The sequence below is a fragment of the Teleopsis dalmanni genome, chromosome X (genome assembly GCF_002237135.1).
Source record: "Teleopsis dalmanni isolate 2A chromosome X, ASM223713v2, whole genome shotgun sequence".
Taxonomy (NCBI): domain Eukaryota; kingdom Metazoa; phylum Arthropoda; class Insecta; order Diptera; family Diopsidae; genus Teleopsis; species Teleopsis dalmanni.
In genome coordinates, this window is record NC_051848.1 from 23,855,108 (window position 1) to 23,873,934 (window position 18,827).

The 18,827-nt window shown below is 29.7% G+C and overlaps 2 protein-coding genes across 2 annotated transcripts; both read right to left on the reverse strand.

Moving 5' to 3' along the window:
• Positions 1–357: 357 nt before the first annotated feature.
• LOC119688248 (proteasome subunit alpha type-7-1-like) lies at positions 358–996 on the reverse strand. Its single transcript, XM_038102928.1, has one exon. The coding sequence runs from the start codon at positions 994–996 to the stop codon at positions 358–360; it is 639 nt and encodes a 212-aa protein (XP_037958856.1).
• A 4,290-nt stretch (positions 997–5,286) lies between these two features.
• Positions 5,287–11,717, reverse strand: LOC119687956 (probable peroxisomal acyl-coenzyme A oxidase 1). Its single transcript, XM_038102520.1, has 2 exons — positions 10,361–11,717; positions 5,287–6,458 (listed from the first exon to the last, which is right to left on the reverse strand). Exons 1-2 carry the CDS (start codon positions 11,353–11,355, stop codon positions 5,402–5,404), a joined length of 2,052 nt encoding a protein of 683 aa, XP_037958448.1. The 5' UTR covers positions 11,356–11,717; the 3' UTR covers positions 5,287–5,401.
• Between the last annotated feature and the right edge of the window lie 7,110 nt (positions 11,718–18,827).

Sequence of the window (18,827 nt, forward strand, 5' to 3'; positions counted from 1 at the left end):
GTCATCATCATTCAGAACAAACGATCTGTTAACTATAAAACTCTACTGAATAGAATAGAATAGAATACATTATATACAGGAGAGGTTCAATGGTAACTGTCGATCAACCACTACAACCATCTAATCAACCAAACCCAAAAATATTAATTCAAAAAAGCCTTTCACTATGAAATAAGTTGTAATTATTATTATTAAATGATGTGTGCGTGAATAATTTATATTTAAATAAATAATTCTCACTATTCTCGGTTTTTTAAAAACCACTTTGTTTTTAATCGAACAGTTAAAAAAAAGAATAAGTTTAAGATTTTATAAACAGATTTAATAAAATATAATTTACTTGGCAGTCGTCAATCATCACTTGTCAACCTCCACGTTATTTATGTAATCCGTAATATCGCTTTTACTGATCATTCTTAGTAAATTTCCTTTGTTCAACACCCCAACTTCTATATTATTCACAACAGTTTGTCCACAGTGCTTGAAGCATCCCAAAGCAAGCATGATACCTGTTAATTCATCAATATCGTGATTAGAGTAGCGATCTAGAAATTTTTGAGCCTTCTTCTCCTCGCAACCGATAACAACAGCCTTTTCACCCACTTCCACATTATTCTTATTTACCTTAAAAATCGACGATTTGTCAGCATCGAATCCGCCAATAACACAATTTAGGAGCGATAATGGAGTGTTGCCACACAATGTATTCTTATGCAACGTCCCGAATATGTAATTCGCAATATGTCCTACATTGCGATCACTATCAGGATACATAAGAACGCACTCCTTCATACCAGCCTCACACAAGCTTCTCCCAGCTGTCTGATCACCCGCATAAGCCATGATTATATTATTGTTTAGAGCATGGATTCTACTGGCGGTACGAGGAACAATAAGCGCACTCGGATAGATATTATATACAGCAAATATTAATGTTTCATCACCACGTATTGCAATACACGTGGAATTTATTAATTTAGAATTTGGTCTTGCCATGTCTACGAATTTCTGTTAAGCCTTTATGGATGCAATAAGAGTATTAGACATACGAGTATTCATTAGCAATTCAACAGAAATATTTTGAAATTTATTTTTAAAAATGTGATTACTTTTACTTAAATTTAGAGTTGAAATTCAAAGATAACTTGACTGTTAAAATTTCATAATTTCACTATCGGTCCAATAGAGGGGCAGATACAGAGCCAAGCCAGATATGGGAAATATATGAGCCACACTCTTATATTCCTCCTCTTGGTTACGCCCACAGTTGTGTTTTATCGGTCTTATTAATATCAGATATTTTATAAAACAATTTTAGATTATTGTCATTGTCTTATCAGAACTATTCTGAGGAACTTGTCTTTCAGAGTTGCAATCAAAATTTTCTTCATTTTTATCCTCATTTAAAAGAAATAAATGTCCATTTTGACATTTCAAATTAACTTTCGTAAAAATGTTTATTTGGTGCTAATATAGAATAAATTAGGATTTTTTAACTTAAATATTTAAAACTGATAATGGAAAAGGACGACTATACCTTTCTTTTCCCTTTTTTTGTTTTAATTTTTTTGTCAAAATATTGTATTAACTTTGCACTTTCATCAAACGTTTAAGTTGATGAATATTTTCATTACAGACTTTGTCCTGGCAATCTTCGTTAATAACCGTAGTTCCTACAAGGAACTCTTACTTTAGGAATATATACGTATGTATAGTGACAGACTTACGTGTTTGAATATTTACAAATTTATTATCATTGTGTTCATATATATCAATTATTTTATCTCTACAGAGTCACTTGATGATATAACCACACACAACATACACAGCAAGTCCGTTGCAGAGATGAATATTCTAATCCTCTTAAAATTTACTGAAATCAAAATCTGACTGTAAATCTTCATCTTCACCCATTCTAACAAAACAATGGAGATTTTTTACTTACAATTCAACAGATTTGCTATCGCAAATATCGCAAGTAATCCTATCTGTATTTTAATAAAAGATATATTCAAAAACGCCCATTCCCATTCTCCAGGGAGAAATATGCTTGAAGCGGAAGTTAGAAGAAGAAAACTTAGAACCGTCAGGAGAAGCCGAATTCTGGTAAAGCAATTGAAAAAGGTGTTTCCGACGTGGAAGAGTCTGCAGAGCAGTGTTGCGTCTGATTAACAGCGAAAGGAAAGTACAACAATTTAATGTTTAATTGTGAGATGTTAGAGAATACAATCATTTTAATTTGCCTTATTTTGTATTATTTAACACCTCTGCGACTCCTGCATGGCATGCAGTTCCAAATTATACCATCAGTTTTATTGTAAATGTTTCTATTTACGACAAGGAATCTATTTAGAATGGAAAAAGTGATAATAAGAGAATAAAATTACAAAATAAATATCCAAAATGTATTTTTCGGTCTGGCCCATACAGCTATTTCGAATATAACCATATATTCATCATCAGTAGTTTTTAGAGATTTCGCAATATTCGAAACAACTGTACAGTCAGATATACCCTTTACTCAAATCTTTCACATTCACTCATTTTAATTTTGCATTAAAGATGGATAAAGTAAGTGTAAGGAAATCGCTTCGCCTAATGGGCCATTCTCCGGTTCTCCGGAACCTCCAATTGGCATGTAAAAAAATATGATTATTGTAAAATCTAATTTTCAGTTTTCTAAAATTATTTATCCTTTTATATTTATTATTATTTTAAAGATTCATCTTTTAATCTTCATTTGTGTTTTATTTCAAACAAAATCCTCTCTCCAGGCACCTAGGTCACAGAAACCACGGACGAAGAATGAACACGTTTTAAAGCAGAAACTTAAGAATATAGGTAAGCTTTATAATTCAGTTAAGAAGAATATATTTAGTATCGAACGATCAATATAAAATTATATTATCTGAACTGTTCTCGCATTGAATAGATTGTGTCAGAAAATGTGTGACATTTTGCACTATCGTATTAAAATCACATATTGTTTAAGCCGAAGTCATTTCATCATGCCTCCAATCATGTTTTTGTACGCCACTATATCCCGGTACCCAGAAAATCGACACCTGATTTGATTCGCCTAACAGATTTAGCTTATTAAGGTGTTCTGGCGTTAGTCTTGAAGTCAACTAATGTGAGTTTAGTGTCTTGATCGTCGCTTGGCTGTGTGTCAATATTGCGATATTTTTTTTCTTGATAAATCTGTTCAATATTGATAAGTACGCACTTGAATATTGTGTACATATCCGCTTGGAAAATGCTAGTATTTCAACCCAGCCCTTCTCAATGTTTCTTGCCTGGTCCGACTATGCCTGCTCCGGCACCTTCCTCCGTAAGCAAGCCATCAGTGAACCATACAATTGTGCTATTAGTTAACTGGTAGGTCTGATTGATGTCCTTTCAGCTTGTTTTGTTGGTTAGTTCACTTTTAAAGAGCTTCGTAAAGCTGAACTTTGGATTCATCGTCTATAACTAACTTTTTAACTTTTACAACAAAATAAAAATGAATATGAAAATAAAAATAGCTAGAATAAAAACAAAATTATTTATATTTTAGAAGCAAAAACTAAATAAAAAATTATGAAATTATAAGTAATAAATATACTAAAATATTTTTAAAAAAATAAACTCGTACATGCCGTGGCATATTTCTTAATTATACAAATTAATTATGAAAAAAATGCAAATAAAGTTGGAATCAATGCCAATGTCCAAGCCAAAGAAAATAAACCAAAACTTTTTTTTCCAAGTTTTGGATTTCAGTATTTCAGTATTTCAATGGACTTGGTTTGAGGCAGCATAAAGAGGACATTTTTTATAGACGCCCGCCCTCATTAACAAATCTGCATACATAATGCGAAGCGGCTGTTTTATATTGGCTGCAATTAACACACAAAATATCTGATACTGTAATAATTAACACGGAACGGAAGTGAAGCGAACGAGCGAAATTCGAGTTTGGGGTGAAAAATTGAAGAAAATTTGTTAACAATTTTTGTTGTTGTTGTTGTTGTTGTTGAGCTACTTTTGGTGGTAGTTAATCAAGCTTGGGTTTCTTTTTGTTTTGTTTAAAAAGCGATTTACATTAGCAAAAGTTTTAGGTTTGTCATTCTATCCAAAATGTTAATGTAAACAGCAAAAACATAAATATATATACGACGTGTATGGAAAGAGAAAATCATTTGCCTCAAAATTATATACTTAAATTTCATGCAAGAATTATTTAAATAAAAATATGAAATTTATTTAAGTCTATTTACACTTCTATACAAAACCAGTGAAGACAACATGATTTCTGTCTATATATTATATGTAGCTGACAGGAAAGGTGCAGCCTCACCGATTTTTTTTTTTTTTTTTTTGACAGTAGATGGAAGCATCGAAAGCCACCGTGTGAAACGTGAACCCACTAAACCACCTCTTAGGAATGAATGGAGAAGTTTGCCACAGCATTGTAAAAACTTCATTCCAGCCGTCAAGGGAGAGAGGAGAAAAAATTAACTTACTACCTAGCGAGCTCGATTTATCTAAGCCAAAAAGCAAGGGCGTACATTAGGGAAATTGGCTTATAGAGAAGGGAGTGGAGTGGAGTTAGAGCAGATGAGCGGGGGCGAGGTTAGCGGTAAACTTTGTGACTGAGGTCTCTTGTTAAACAATTGAGAATAATAAATATTACAAATTAGTCAACCAAATTATTTGATGCTTATTTGATCACTTATAAAGTGATCCCGGACCCAAAGGAATTTTACAAGCAGTACCCTGCTGGCTATTATAATAACAAAGACATGCTTATAAGGTATTTATTATTGTATAGAAAAATATAATAGAATAGAGACAAATATTCAAAGTTTAACACAATTAAGCAGTATATATCACATCATATACCACTTAAAAATTTAAATTTAAAAATATTTATTATAAAGAGAAATTCAATTTGTTATTTATTTATATTAATAAATTTCCTATACTTCATTTACAAATGGAAACTCAAACAAAATAAATGTAATATTAATTAATACTAGAACATTTTTTGTTTCTAAATTTAATTGTTTAAAAAAATGCAAATAAAAAGTGATATAATTAAATGATAACATTTTCTTACTCGACATAGTTTTAGTCTTTAAATAGAAATGTTAATCATTTTTAAATAGATAACATAAACCTTTATATAATCTACTATAGAAATTCTGTTTTTAATCAGAAAAACTTCGAAGCCAATTTAGTTGGCAACAAAAGATTTTCAATAATTTTTTTACTTCAACGTGCAAACACAATAAAATTATGTACAATTAATTAAATTCTAGAAAAAAATAATTAGATTATATAGCGTAATTAAATGCTGTTTTTCACTATTAAGCAATTTTACACAGTTCTAAGTACACACACACATATATAATTACAATCAAAGTTTGTTCTGCATAAATGGCTTTAAATATTTATGAAAGCTGCTATTTACAGTTTCTTGATTGAGCGGACTCTTCTTGGCCTCTTCCATGAGACGCTCATAAACGCGTCCATCATAGCAACCCAAAGTTGAGCCCAAAACACGGTCGTGAAAATCAAAACCATCCACTACGGCAATTGCGTTATCTCGGAATTCACCCAAAACCTGTTCAAAACGTAATTCAACCTGGGATAATTGCTCTGAAGTGATTGTGTTAGAACGCAACACATCACCCAAACTCGACAAGAACATGTCCAATAAAAATATTTCCAACAGTTGAATTAAAACTGTGTACAAAGTTGGCTCAATGCGATTTTTCAGATTGTGTATTTCCTCGTAGGATACACGTGCCAAGAAGGCACGACCATGCAATGTTGCCGCTTCTGTAAGTTTAATTCCCGCCAGATTAGCTGCCACTTCTTGTTTGATTTGATTTTTTACACGTTTCAAATTTTGATATTTAGCTGCATTTTGTACCTTCTGACTGGCGGCAATTTCCAAGGCACGCACCAATGTTACCAAATCATTTGACCAATTCAATGGCTTTGTGTCACCCAAATACGTTAAAGTTTTCGGAAACGTATTGTTGTTATTTGTGGCAAAGCAATTTTTCACTAGAAAACGTGCTGTCTGCAATAAGAGAACCGTATTTTCACCTTCGTAGGTGCAGGCAGCCGTTGCAACACCATAAATTTGTGAGAAATTTGCTGATGTCAAATAACCTTGACCTCCGCATGCTCGACGTAATATTTCAATACCAGTTGTTGATTCATGCGAGCAAACGGCTTTCAGGCAACAGGAAAGTGCATGCAACTCAGCCAAATTGCTTCGATTGCCAGCATCGAGTTCTTTCGCAACCTCCTGATAAAGCTTCCATACATAATCGGCGGCTATACGAAAGAAGACCCCTTTGGCTATTTGCGGAAACACTTTCTGTTGTTGTGTTAAATGATCAATGATTTGAGGTTCAGGCTGGTCAGGCGCAATGGGACTTTGTCGTCGTACAAAAGAGTATCTGTAAAAATTATGAATTATTATTATTGAAACAAATATCGGTATTAAAAGGGCAGTAAATTTAAGTTTCATATAAATATAATAAATTGCTTTAAAAATAAGAAAATAAATAAGTAATACTATAAACCACAAATTTACTGAGAGTACTGAGTAAACAATTCTTTCTCAAACTCTAAATTGTTTATATGGATAGATTTGGTGATAAGTTAGCAATATTGACTTCAGTCAGTATCAGCTATAATTTGTATACAGTTCATACAAATCGTATAATAAGAGTATATCAGAAGAGATATCTAAAAGCTGTGAAGAAGATATAGAACAGCATATACACGATATTTCAAGAATAAACAGAAGGTTTTATAAGCACAACAAAAAATTTTACATTTCAAAATTAAGAAAGATTTGTTTTACTTAATTGATTGAAATTAAAAATGGTTGTTGTTGTTGCAACCCGCTGGACTCTAAAATGCAGTTAACATGAAAGGATTTCTTTGAACTCTATTATACCTAAATTGCAGCTCTATCCCCATAACGTTGCCCATCTATTCTCTTGCCTCACTATACACACAAGCCTCCATCCAATCGACCTTTAGACCCACCTCCTTTGAAATGGCCAGATTCCTCTGTCTGGATCCAAGTTGATTGCAGTTTAAATCTCACCCATCCATAATCTACCTTTTCTTCCTTATTCCCCATTCCGGTAACCTCATCCATCACCCCTCCACATCCTAACCAATGTATTCGTCTTCCAAAACCTTTCATATTATATGCTTTTAGGTCCTAGCGAGTCACAAGAAAGGATTTAAGGGACTTGAAAAAACTGTAGAGCTTCATTTACTTCTACAATTTGTCTTGAATATGGTTTTTACGTTGATTCAAAAATAATTTAGTCCAACATCTTTAGTATTAAGTCAAGCAATATTTTTCATAATTTTATATACATACTGTGAGAAATATTTAAATGCATTCATTTAAAAACATTAGTACTATCAGTAGACTTTAGATTAGTACTCACACAATTATTGACAAACTGATAAAACTCAAAAAAAATACCTTTGAAACTGAGTATTTTTTTATTTTAACTTTTTTTAAGTTTCAAAATACGAGATAAACTTTATATTGCATTAGTTGATGTTGATAACATTTAAATGATTATAAAAATAAAAAAAAATATAAATTATATTTGTATGCGCAGTAATCTTATAACCTCCCATGTGGTCCTTCCTTCCCAGACTATACTAAAGAAGTTCAAAAAGAACATTGATACCAGAAGATTATCCGATATGCATATTGAAATATTTAGTACATCTATCAATAACTACATAGAACATAACATACTATAATTACCTACTGGTTTAAAAATAACAACAATCGACGAAGTTAGTATATGACAAATATTTATACTGTATATAGAATCACTGTAATTGTCAAAACAGTACATACAACTGATTCCAATGTATTAATATCTAACACGTAACTGAAAAACTAACAATACAGGATCAAGCAATACCAACTAGAAACTATATAAAATAAATAGTATGCGTAACAGATGATAAGTATAGAATTGTACGAATTTACATCCACACTCTCGAAAATGAAAAGATGAAAGAGCATAAAAAAGCAGAAAGGAAGAGAAAGAACAATATATATACAATATCGATGGCATTGTGAAATTCTAATAGAAGCCATAAAGCACAAACATAATTAGAAATGTCTAGGACCTGATGGAATCCAGAAGTTCTGATTTCGCTCATTTACCTCAATAATCAGCACACTCATGTACATAATGACCATAATTAAAAATGTCTAGGACCTGATGGAATCCAGAAGTTCACAAGAATCAGTACACGCATGTCACTCATAAACAATGTCAAAATCAGTTGAGATGCGTCCAGTAGCCATTTTTCAATGGAAGGACTAACATAAAATCAAAAACTAAAGATATAATTAACCCAATCAACTACTAACCTATCAACACTACAGAATAATGTTAAAATTTTCTAAAAAATAATACTAGCATGTACGATAAAGTCTTAACAATGTAGTAAAAAAGGGTGTAGAAAATAGAATAAGGGTTGTAAAATGAAATAATAGTATAAATAATAACAGAATTATAATAGAGACTGTGATAATGAAAGAAGTTAAAAATTATATTTATGGAAACATGCACATATACTGCATCGATTAAAGAAAGATATTTCAATAGTTTCATATTCAACTTTTATATCCACAGATAACATCTAAGATCTATCCAAAAATAAGAGCATTTTTAATTTGAACACTGAAATCAAAAACAATATCGGAACCATGTTTAAAGCGACTGTTTTTGTATTTTAAAACTGGGTTATGAACTTAATTTGAACCGACACCTCCTGTTTATTTTTTAAGATTATTTCAATCAAATCCTGTACTAAAAATGAAGCCTTGTTAAAATATCGAACCATGAAAACGTTCTCAGATACAGGAGGAGCTCATACAACTCAGATATTACTACGGGCGACTATTCCTCCTCCCCCACTGTGGGTAAGGTAATTATTAAATAAAATATTTTTGCATTTTAAAAGTGCTACGAGTATAAACCAATTTTAAAGGAAACCTACTGCTTTTTAGTGTTAATTAAACCTATAATTAAATATAATCATGAACTATATCACTAGTCTATCAAATTTTAAACCCAGAGTGAAAGAGTGAAGAGGAAAATGAAAACAGAAACTTATTTACATCTGTTTTAAAGAATTATTTTTTTTCGTTTATAATCTTTAGCTTTTCTTAAAGAAATAGTTAACAATGTCTAATCCACAATACCCGAAAGATTGATCCGATCAAAAAATACATAAAAAGTAGAGCCCTGAAATTATTTGCGAAAACTGACAGACTTACTAACACCGCGTTATCGACTCTCAGAACGGTTACAGGCTCCTCGGCGAGGTATGCAGATCTAAGGTCATTTATTGCTTAGTCTGATAAAGTGATAAACATTAATCCAGTCAAGACGTAAAGAGGGGTTTTGAAGATACATCGAGTAATAAAGAGTAAAAGTGCACTAGTGCACTGGCTTAAATAGCTTCACAATGAAAAAAAAAATTCATGAAAGATTAATGCAATAAACTTTACTGATTATAAAATAAACTAAAAATACGAACATTTTTTTGTGTAAAATTGTTGTTGACTATAATTGATAAGATTTCAAAGTACCAAAAAAAAAAAGATTTTAAACTTTTTTCTTATTTGAGTTTCTTATCACCGGTCTACTCCACAGGTTTTATTATTATAAGTTTTGTTAATTTTTTTGTCTTGTTTTCTTAAGATAATAAAATCTAACCGATAATTTATTAAATTTTTTATTTTTACTTTTTAATTTGAACCACATTATATATTTAAATATATTTAAAATCTCCTCAAGCCAAGACTTCAAAATAAGACAAATAGTAGTTAAAATTTTAATGAACCCCAATTTATCAGATGATAAGGAAGAAAGAGACACATACTGTGTAATTAAAAAGTTAAAAAGAAAAATAAATTATATATTAGAACAGTTAGCTATAAGCCTATAAATATTTTTTTCATAGAATATTTAAAACTCATAAAGCAATTAATAGATCTTATATTTAATATGGTTCTGTCTATAAAAAATGGTTATATGGTTCTATATACAACTCTCCACTGCTAATGTAACAAAAATTTTATGGTCATTTACAAACAAAGTCTCTTACACAACAAATACTATTTTCAATCTATTTTTACTCCTTAACAATTTTTCCCTCCCCTCTCAAACTACCATAACCTATCTACATTCTAACTCATATATACGTCTTTGTAATTTCTTTCATGTTACCTGCCTTATAGATCACTGTAGGCTACAACAACAACAAATAAAATTATATATACATATATAAATCTTACCGTGTAGCAATAGTCGCGGCTTGAAGAAGTCCGAACATAACATCCCGTACAATCATCACACGAGTAAAAACCATTGTGCCATAAAGTAATAGAGGTTCTGGACCTTTCACAAAGGTGCCATCTGGCAACACTTGTGCATTTTTCATCAACATTTGCGTACGCGATATACGCACGTTTGTGAAGCCTAAGTATCCATTATTTACACCATTTATACCGATTTTTGTACCAATTTCACCAACATCTACTCCCGGAACCGGTTCATGGGTATCCTCACTTCGTATGCGTACCAAAAACGGATGCAAGCCACAATGTTTGCCTTTAATGTAAAGTTGCGCCATAATAACAACAACATTTGCCGTATGCCCCAAACCACCAGGCCACCATTTATAGGCTGTTAGCGTAGGTGTATTCAAAATGAATTCCTCTCGTTCAATATCATAATCAGCGCGCGTTTCCAAACCTCTCAGAAATGTGCCATGACCCAATTCTGTTTGCGCATATGTACCAATCATGCCGTCCAGATTCCATGCTTTATTCAGCCATGTTCGTTGTTGTTCTTCGGTGCCTTGTCCTAACAATGTTGGCAAAAACATTGAGAAATGTAAACGCAACGGGAAACTTTGTTGAAAAAGTGAAGTTCCCAATGAACCACTTAGAATCATACGAAAATCGTACATTGATTGTATGGCACCTTTTGCTGGTTTACCAGCCGCTCTTTCGACACGTTCCTGCTCTTTGTGCCATGCACGAAGTTTGGTTAGGAATTTCGTTGCTTTCGCCACTGAGTGTTCATACAATTCCTTATGCGACATATAAGAGATATGCTTCTCGTCATTGAATGCTGGATCATCAAAAAACAATTTTTCTAAATCTCTACGTTTTTGTAAGGCGTCCCGCCCACCAGCCCACCATTCCGCAAATAAACCGCTGTCAACAGCTGTATTTTGACGCGCTCGCTGTAGGTCAACGTTCTCTTTCACTTTCATCGTGTCCATTTTTTTTGCGTAAAATTAAAATTATAAAACAGCAAATTAAATGTAATCACTTTGTGTTCAATATTTGAAAGCTTTATCTTATTTAACCAGCAACTATAATTAACAGTTTCTTTTATAAGATTGCGAACCAACCCATCAAACGAAACTTCGCAACAATACTAGCGAATGCGATAAGTAAACAAACTAATAAAAATAGATTTACAAAGCAAATAGCTTATCAAGTAGAACAAGTTTTTACGTCGCCCCCTAGCTGTGACTGAAAATAATCAACGCCATCTATACGTCAAACCAACTTAATTGATCGTAAAAGAAAGTTGCCAAAACATTGAAAAAACTGAAAACATCGCCATAGCAAAATTAAGAAAAATATTTATATGTAAAAAAAATATTTTTTAGTTGCATATGACAAGTTAAAACGAAAACATAAGAAATTATTTTGAATTGTTTATTAACATGACAGTTATACTTTATATGATTATTAAAAATTATTAATCACAATTATTCACAATTTTAAAAAATAAAACATATTATTCTGTAAAAAACTAAAAACATAGAAATATGAATGTTTCTATGCAGGTTTTGAAAAACTGATGTTAATGCTTAATTGATCTTAATAAATTAATATTGATACAAATACATATCTTTTTCCCGAAAAATTTACTAAGTTTTTAAAGAAATAATATTAATAATTTAATTTAATACTAAATGAAATTTGTATTATTTTATTTTCTCAAAAAAACTTTTTCGTTTTTGTAGAATTAATTTCATAACTTAGTTAATTTATAATAAATTATTATTATGACCAATATTCAATTAGTTTTTCTATTGTTACTGGGCTTAGGTCATTTATTTAACACATTTAGTTATAAATGTTTTTTTTTAATTAAAAAATTGCACTCATTAAATTATGTTAAGTATTTAATTATATTGCAACTTGTACACAAAATTATTTATATTACATATATTATATTATGTTACGGGTTGGGAACTTATCACCACATCACTGGATCCTCTGAGGATTATTATGACACACGCATTTTAGCAAATCTTAAAGCATAATACGTATGAATACATGCAAAAAACTATTGTAAATTTCACATCTTTTTATAAGAAAAATATTATTTTAATTAAAACCTTTGAAGTTCGTGCTTTACAAGCGAAAATGCTTTACATAAAATCTTATAAAAATATATGAAAATGAATATTGCGGCGTTGCCAATTACTGACATTTTTACTACTACGTTTATATTCTACAAAAACAGAAAAAAATATTTATCTACGGAAATATACGCTCAGTTGGACAAACTCAATTAAAATTTGCCAATTGAACAATTTAAGCTCACTTTAACAACAAACAAAAGGAGAAAGTGTACGTGAAAAGGCGAAAAAGGAACGAAAATAAATTTCTAAAATTGCGCTCTTCGATTTTTAAATAACGACCGAAATGAAATTGTATATTTTTATGTTTTTATATGAAAATAAACAAAAATATGAAAAAATGGTAAAATGGTAAAATATAAAATGAAAATAGAAATTTCAAAAATTAGAAAAAAAAAGAAAAAGAACCGGAAGACAAATATTTTGTAAAAGTTGTTAAAATTAGAAGCAAACTTCAAACAAAAAATGGAGTACGAAATGGCAACAAAGCAAAAAATAAAAAAAAATGGACCACCATTACTGCTTATGCCCCAACACATACACAGACATATATGCACACACCTACATGTTAACGAATAATTAACAAGTGGAAGAACTTTAAACGTTTCTATACTAAACATTTCGGCACCAGATTAAAATAGGGTTCCGTAATCGTATTAAAAGTAATTATTAGTTCGGAGGTACTTTGTACTTTGTTTTGTCCTCATTCACAAAACAAAGTACTCTATGTCAACAAACAAATCTCCTGAGCGTCTTGGGACCCACGTCACTGTTGACAATTATAAGTTTAAAGTTGTAAAAGACTTTGTTTATTTAGGTACCAGCTTGAACACCAGAAATGACGTCCGCCGAAAGATTCAACGAAGAATCACTCACTTCGGGATAAGTATGCAATTGAGAAATAAAGCTCTCTCTCTCTCGACAAACAAAAATCACGCTCTACAAATCTCTTATGATACAGCAGCACACTATGTGCTGCAGAAGCTTGGACAATTACCAACAGTGATGAGAAGGCATTATGAGTATTCGAGAGAAAAATTCTTCGGAAGATCTAAGGTCTCTTACGCGCTGGCGACGAGTATCGAATTAGATGAAAAAATGTGCTGCATTAGCTATACCGCCACATTGACATAGTAAAGCGCATTAAAATTCAGCGGATTCGCTGGCTTGGTCATGTCGTGTGAATGAAAGAAAATACTCCGACTAGAAAAGTGTTTGGATCGGTACTCGTAGGTGGAAAACGCGGTAGAGAACGTCCGCATCTTTGGTGAAAAGACCAGGTATCCAACGATTTGGAGGCGAAAGGTACTACCAACTGGCTACAGCAAGCTGACAGAGGCTGCTCGACGCGACCAAGGACGTCTCACGTCTGTAATGGTCAACTAAGTAAGTAAGTCAGTAAGTATTAGTTAGAAAGAACTATCATATGCGCTTTTTTGCATAAAATTAAAAAACATTGGAGGTGTTCAAACGTGCTCATTAAATAGGTAAAGTGAACGTTATAAGGTTAACGCATTACTGAGGTATCAGGTCTTATAATTTTTTGATTTTCGATAAAAAGTTCACCAAAGTGTTTCAAATTGTCGATAGTTTGAAGATTCACCATAAACATGAATTTTTTGGTTAAACTCCCAAAAAAGTTTAAAATTACGATAAATCACATGATTTTGATAGCTAATTGACAATACCACTATATTATTATTATATGGTCCGAAAAATTGTTGCGAAAGAACACCAAAACAAGATGTGTGTTATGGCACTGTGCTGTTGATACCACATTTGGTCCACATGCTTTTAATTTCATGCCAAAATAAATTCATGATTGTTTTTTTGAAAAAAATACGCGCCTAGTCTACACCACATAATGACTTTTAGTGGATGCAAAACTCTTCGATAGCTGCATATAGATTTTCATTGAAACAAATTCGACTATTTTATTTGTTGTTATTTACTATTTTCTTCACCAAGCAAATACTGAGTCTCAACACGAAAGAAATTTTGTTGTGAATATTTTTTCTATATTAAATTTATACTTGCACTTATCATGCTCAGTGGTTGCTAAACGATTCACATCACAAAATGGCAAAAAAAAAAATAAAATATATGTCACTAAAATAGTGCCACCAAATTAAAATCATAAAATTCATAACGCATTATATTACATACTATCTTTATATGACGGAAACTGACAGGAGCTTCAACTAGTTTATCCAAAAACTATAAACCATCATTTAGCTTTAACTTGAACTTGACAATTTTATTATTTTATATTAAACTAAGTTACACACTTTCTTTACTGTAAAAATGTAAATTTATAGTAATATCCATTACTTTTTAAAAAAAAAAATGCTTTTTAATAGCAATTGTATGATTTATAATTTTACACGTAAGATACATGAAAAATACATGAATTTTCTTTTAATAATTTTTAATTACATTGGATAAGTAGACAAATATCACTAAAACAAATACTTTGTTTTATTTTTATTTATTTATTTTTTTTATTTTGTTTTTTTTATTTATGTATTTTTTTTGTGTATTTTGTTATATTCAATTATTTATTTCAAATTATTGTTTTTTGTATTTTTTTTATATTCAATTATTTATTTTTAATTATTTATTTTTATTTATTTATTTTTTTTTTGTATTTATTTATTTTCAATTATTTATTTTTAATTATTTATTATAAGTTATCTTTTCTTGTCTTAACTTTTTTTTATTTATTTATATACATTTATACATTTATTTATTTTATTAAAATGTCGCATTGTTGTATAAAAAACAATTAATATATTCAATTTAATAAATCTTTTAGATATATAAAAATTTAATTAATTTTATTATGATAAAAATCTAATTTTGACACTTTTTGTGGTATAGTAAATTGGAAGAACTGATATAGTCGTAACTTATAAAATAAATTATAGATAGTTCTATAAACTTGAACATCACTACAAACTAAATAATATATCTATTTATAGTTTGCAGGCTTTTAGTAAACTAAGATAGGCAATCTACGCCAAATGAGACATTATCCTTCCTAAGTACTTTAGGTGGTTTTAGTAGGTTCCAGTCTTACACTGAGGCGTTCGATGCTTTCTATCTATCGTAGAGCGAATTTCATTAACAATTTATAAGATAAACTTAATTTTGACTAAAAACAAACAAATACAATAAGATATTTAAACTAATATATTTTTAATCAATTACAATTAAATAGATATTTTGTTTAACATATAAATATTTTTCTTAAATATAAATCCCAGTACATAATCTTTCTATCACAGCAAAAAATTATTTTTAATATTAATTTCGGAAAGATATGTTAAGTTTTCATGCAAGAGTAAAACGAAGATTCCAAAAATGATGAAATAATGTGATTGAAAATGACCCTAAAAATATTAATGTTGCAGATCACAGACGAATTCGATAATATATATGTCTGGAAATAAATGCTAAAGTAAGTTTTAACTTACCCAAGGCTGTCATGTTAAGAATATAATTGCTTTGAATAGATAAAACTATCGGCCAGATTCCCTATAGTGATGAAATGAAGTATTGTATATTAGAGACCGCAGTAGCTTATCATCTTAAAAATAAATCAATTTTCACAGACAAGTAAGAAGATTTCTCAGTTTTAATATATTTTGTAAAATTGTGAAACTGTGTTTAATTTTACTTTTGAAATGCTTCAATGATAACAATTTAAAACTTGGGGGTGTATCAAGACTTTCTTGGTCATATATAATAGATGGATGCAGAATAACTATAATATTTTTTATATTAAGGAAAAGCATGTTACATATTAACGTTTGGAGCCACTAAATGAAAAGCATTACATATGACATTTGTACCCTTGATAAGCTTTGCGCAGAGCAATAGGGTTCTACCAAGCTGGGATTTTTGCCGGTAGAAGAACTTAGAATAATATTCTTTATTAATAAAACAAAATATTTGTATTAGTGATATCTGTCTACTTATTGAATGTAATTAAAAAATATTAAAATAAAATTCATGTAATACTTATGTATCTCACATGTACAATTATAAATCATACAATTGCTATTAAAAAGCACTTTATGAAAAATAGTAATGGATATTACTATAAATCAACATTTTTACAGTAAAGACAATGTACAACTTAGTTTAATATAAATTCATTGATCTAGCTTCCATTTAGAAGTTGAAAATTCACGTTAAGACTTAATGACCGTAATTAGTCCTTAATTCGTTGAAACTACAGTCATTTTCCATCATAGAACAATAATATATAATATAATATAATGTGTTGTTAATTTCATGATTTCGATATGGTGGCACTGATGAAGTGACATATATTATACATATTTATAGATTTTGCCATTTAATATAGATCGTTTAGCAACCACTGAGCAGAAAAATACGTTTCATATCAAATATGCAGCTATCAAAGACCTTTGCATCCACTAAAAGACAGTATATGGTATAGCACAGGCGCGTAATTGTCTTTACAAAAAGACAGTTTCCAATTTTTTTTGGCATGAAATTGATAAACAAAAAAATGGATTATAAAATACTTGTACTATATTACTAAGGTTCAGAAAATTTCATGATATTTCACTTACTACACACCTACATCTCGTACTAAATTTTCTTAAAAATATTTTTATTACTTAAAAAAAAAGTTTTTCATACATCTGTTGGACTATATACATTTATTACATATATGTATAAAAGTACAACTGCAGAACAAAAATGTGTGTGAACTCCCATCAGTTTTTAAGTTATTTGCAATTTTGTTAAGTTTTATTAGCAAATTTGAGTTTTCGTAAAAATTGGTTCAACTTTGTTTTTTTTTCTTATTGAAAAATTATGAGTTTTTCGTTTTTTAAACCTTAAAATATTGATTCAAATTTAAAAATTATAATACATAAACAGTAAAATTTTTTAAGTGGAAAATGCAAAGAAAATCATTAGTTCTTTATAAAATTTTCCACTTATAAAAGAGCAATGGAAACATACCATTATTATAAATCAGAGTAATAGTCTGTTCCCATTGTCTTGATTAAATCAGTTTATTTGATTTAGATCGCTAATAAAGTTAATTTACAGTTAAAAGAGCTTTCGTGCCAAACATCTTAGTTAAGAATAAATTAAATTAAATTTTTATTTGTTTTTTATTTGATGTCATTGACTGTTTTATACTTGTCACCAAAGCAATGCCACGAAATCAAAAGCACGAAATTTATAAATCTTTGTTATAGGTATAATATATTATTTTTATATGATGGAAACTGAAAAGAGTTTTCATAGATTTGGCTGCAGTGCAAACATCGTATAACTCTATTTAGGAATTATTTACTAAAACTCCAAATATTAGTAAAAAATAGTAAAAAACAGCAAAAATGATTGTATGTATGCAGCTCTCTAGTATGTAAGAGACTCTCTAGTACGTTACTTAAGTAACTTTAAGATTTTATCCTTTTCATTGACATAAGTAACTTATTAAATGTGAAAGAGCTTATATGTGTCATAAAGTTCTTTAAGAGTTTTAAGAGAACTTCGGTTTGTTTAAAAAAATTTCACTTAATAACTATTCACACAAAAAATTATATAATAATTGATATATTAAATCACTTATATATATATATATATATTATACAAATTTATTATATATGACAGGGCTGTCCAGACCAGATGCGTTCGCGGGCCAATACAAATCACTGAGCAAATTGGAGGACCGCAGAAACATATACATACGTTCATAGTTGTTATCAACATAAATAATAATATATTTATAATTTTAAATTTAGTTTTATTGATTTATCAATTTAAATTCATATATTTGGTATTAGTTATATATATCATAAAAATAAAATAATGTAGTTTTACCAGTAAACCAATAAAAAATTTCATAATTTTATTGATTTATTTTTTAAGGGTTGCATTCGACATTTTGTTCTAATTTTCCTTGCTTTATTATTAAGTAAGTTAAAAAGCATGGTTGCTCTTCATTTATTTGGTATACCATAAAAATAAAATAGTGCAGTTTTACCAGTAATCCAAAAGAAAATATACGTAATTGTGGTTGATTAAAAATATGTCTCGGACCGCGAAAACATTAGTCACAGACCGTCCTGACATACACAATTAATAAAATCAAAGATGTTATTAAATATTTATTTTCTCAGTATGTTTGTTTACAGGTCAGCTGTTATTTATTTACATTTTACATATAAAACAAATGACAAATATTTAAAATTTTGGTCATTACCCTTATGGGAAATTTATTTTTAAGGTTTGCATGAAAGCTCTTTGTATGGTTAATGAAATTT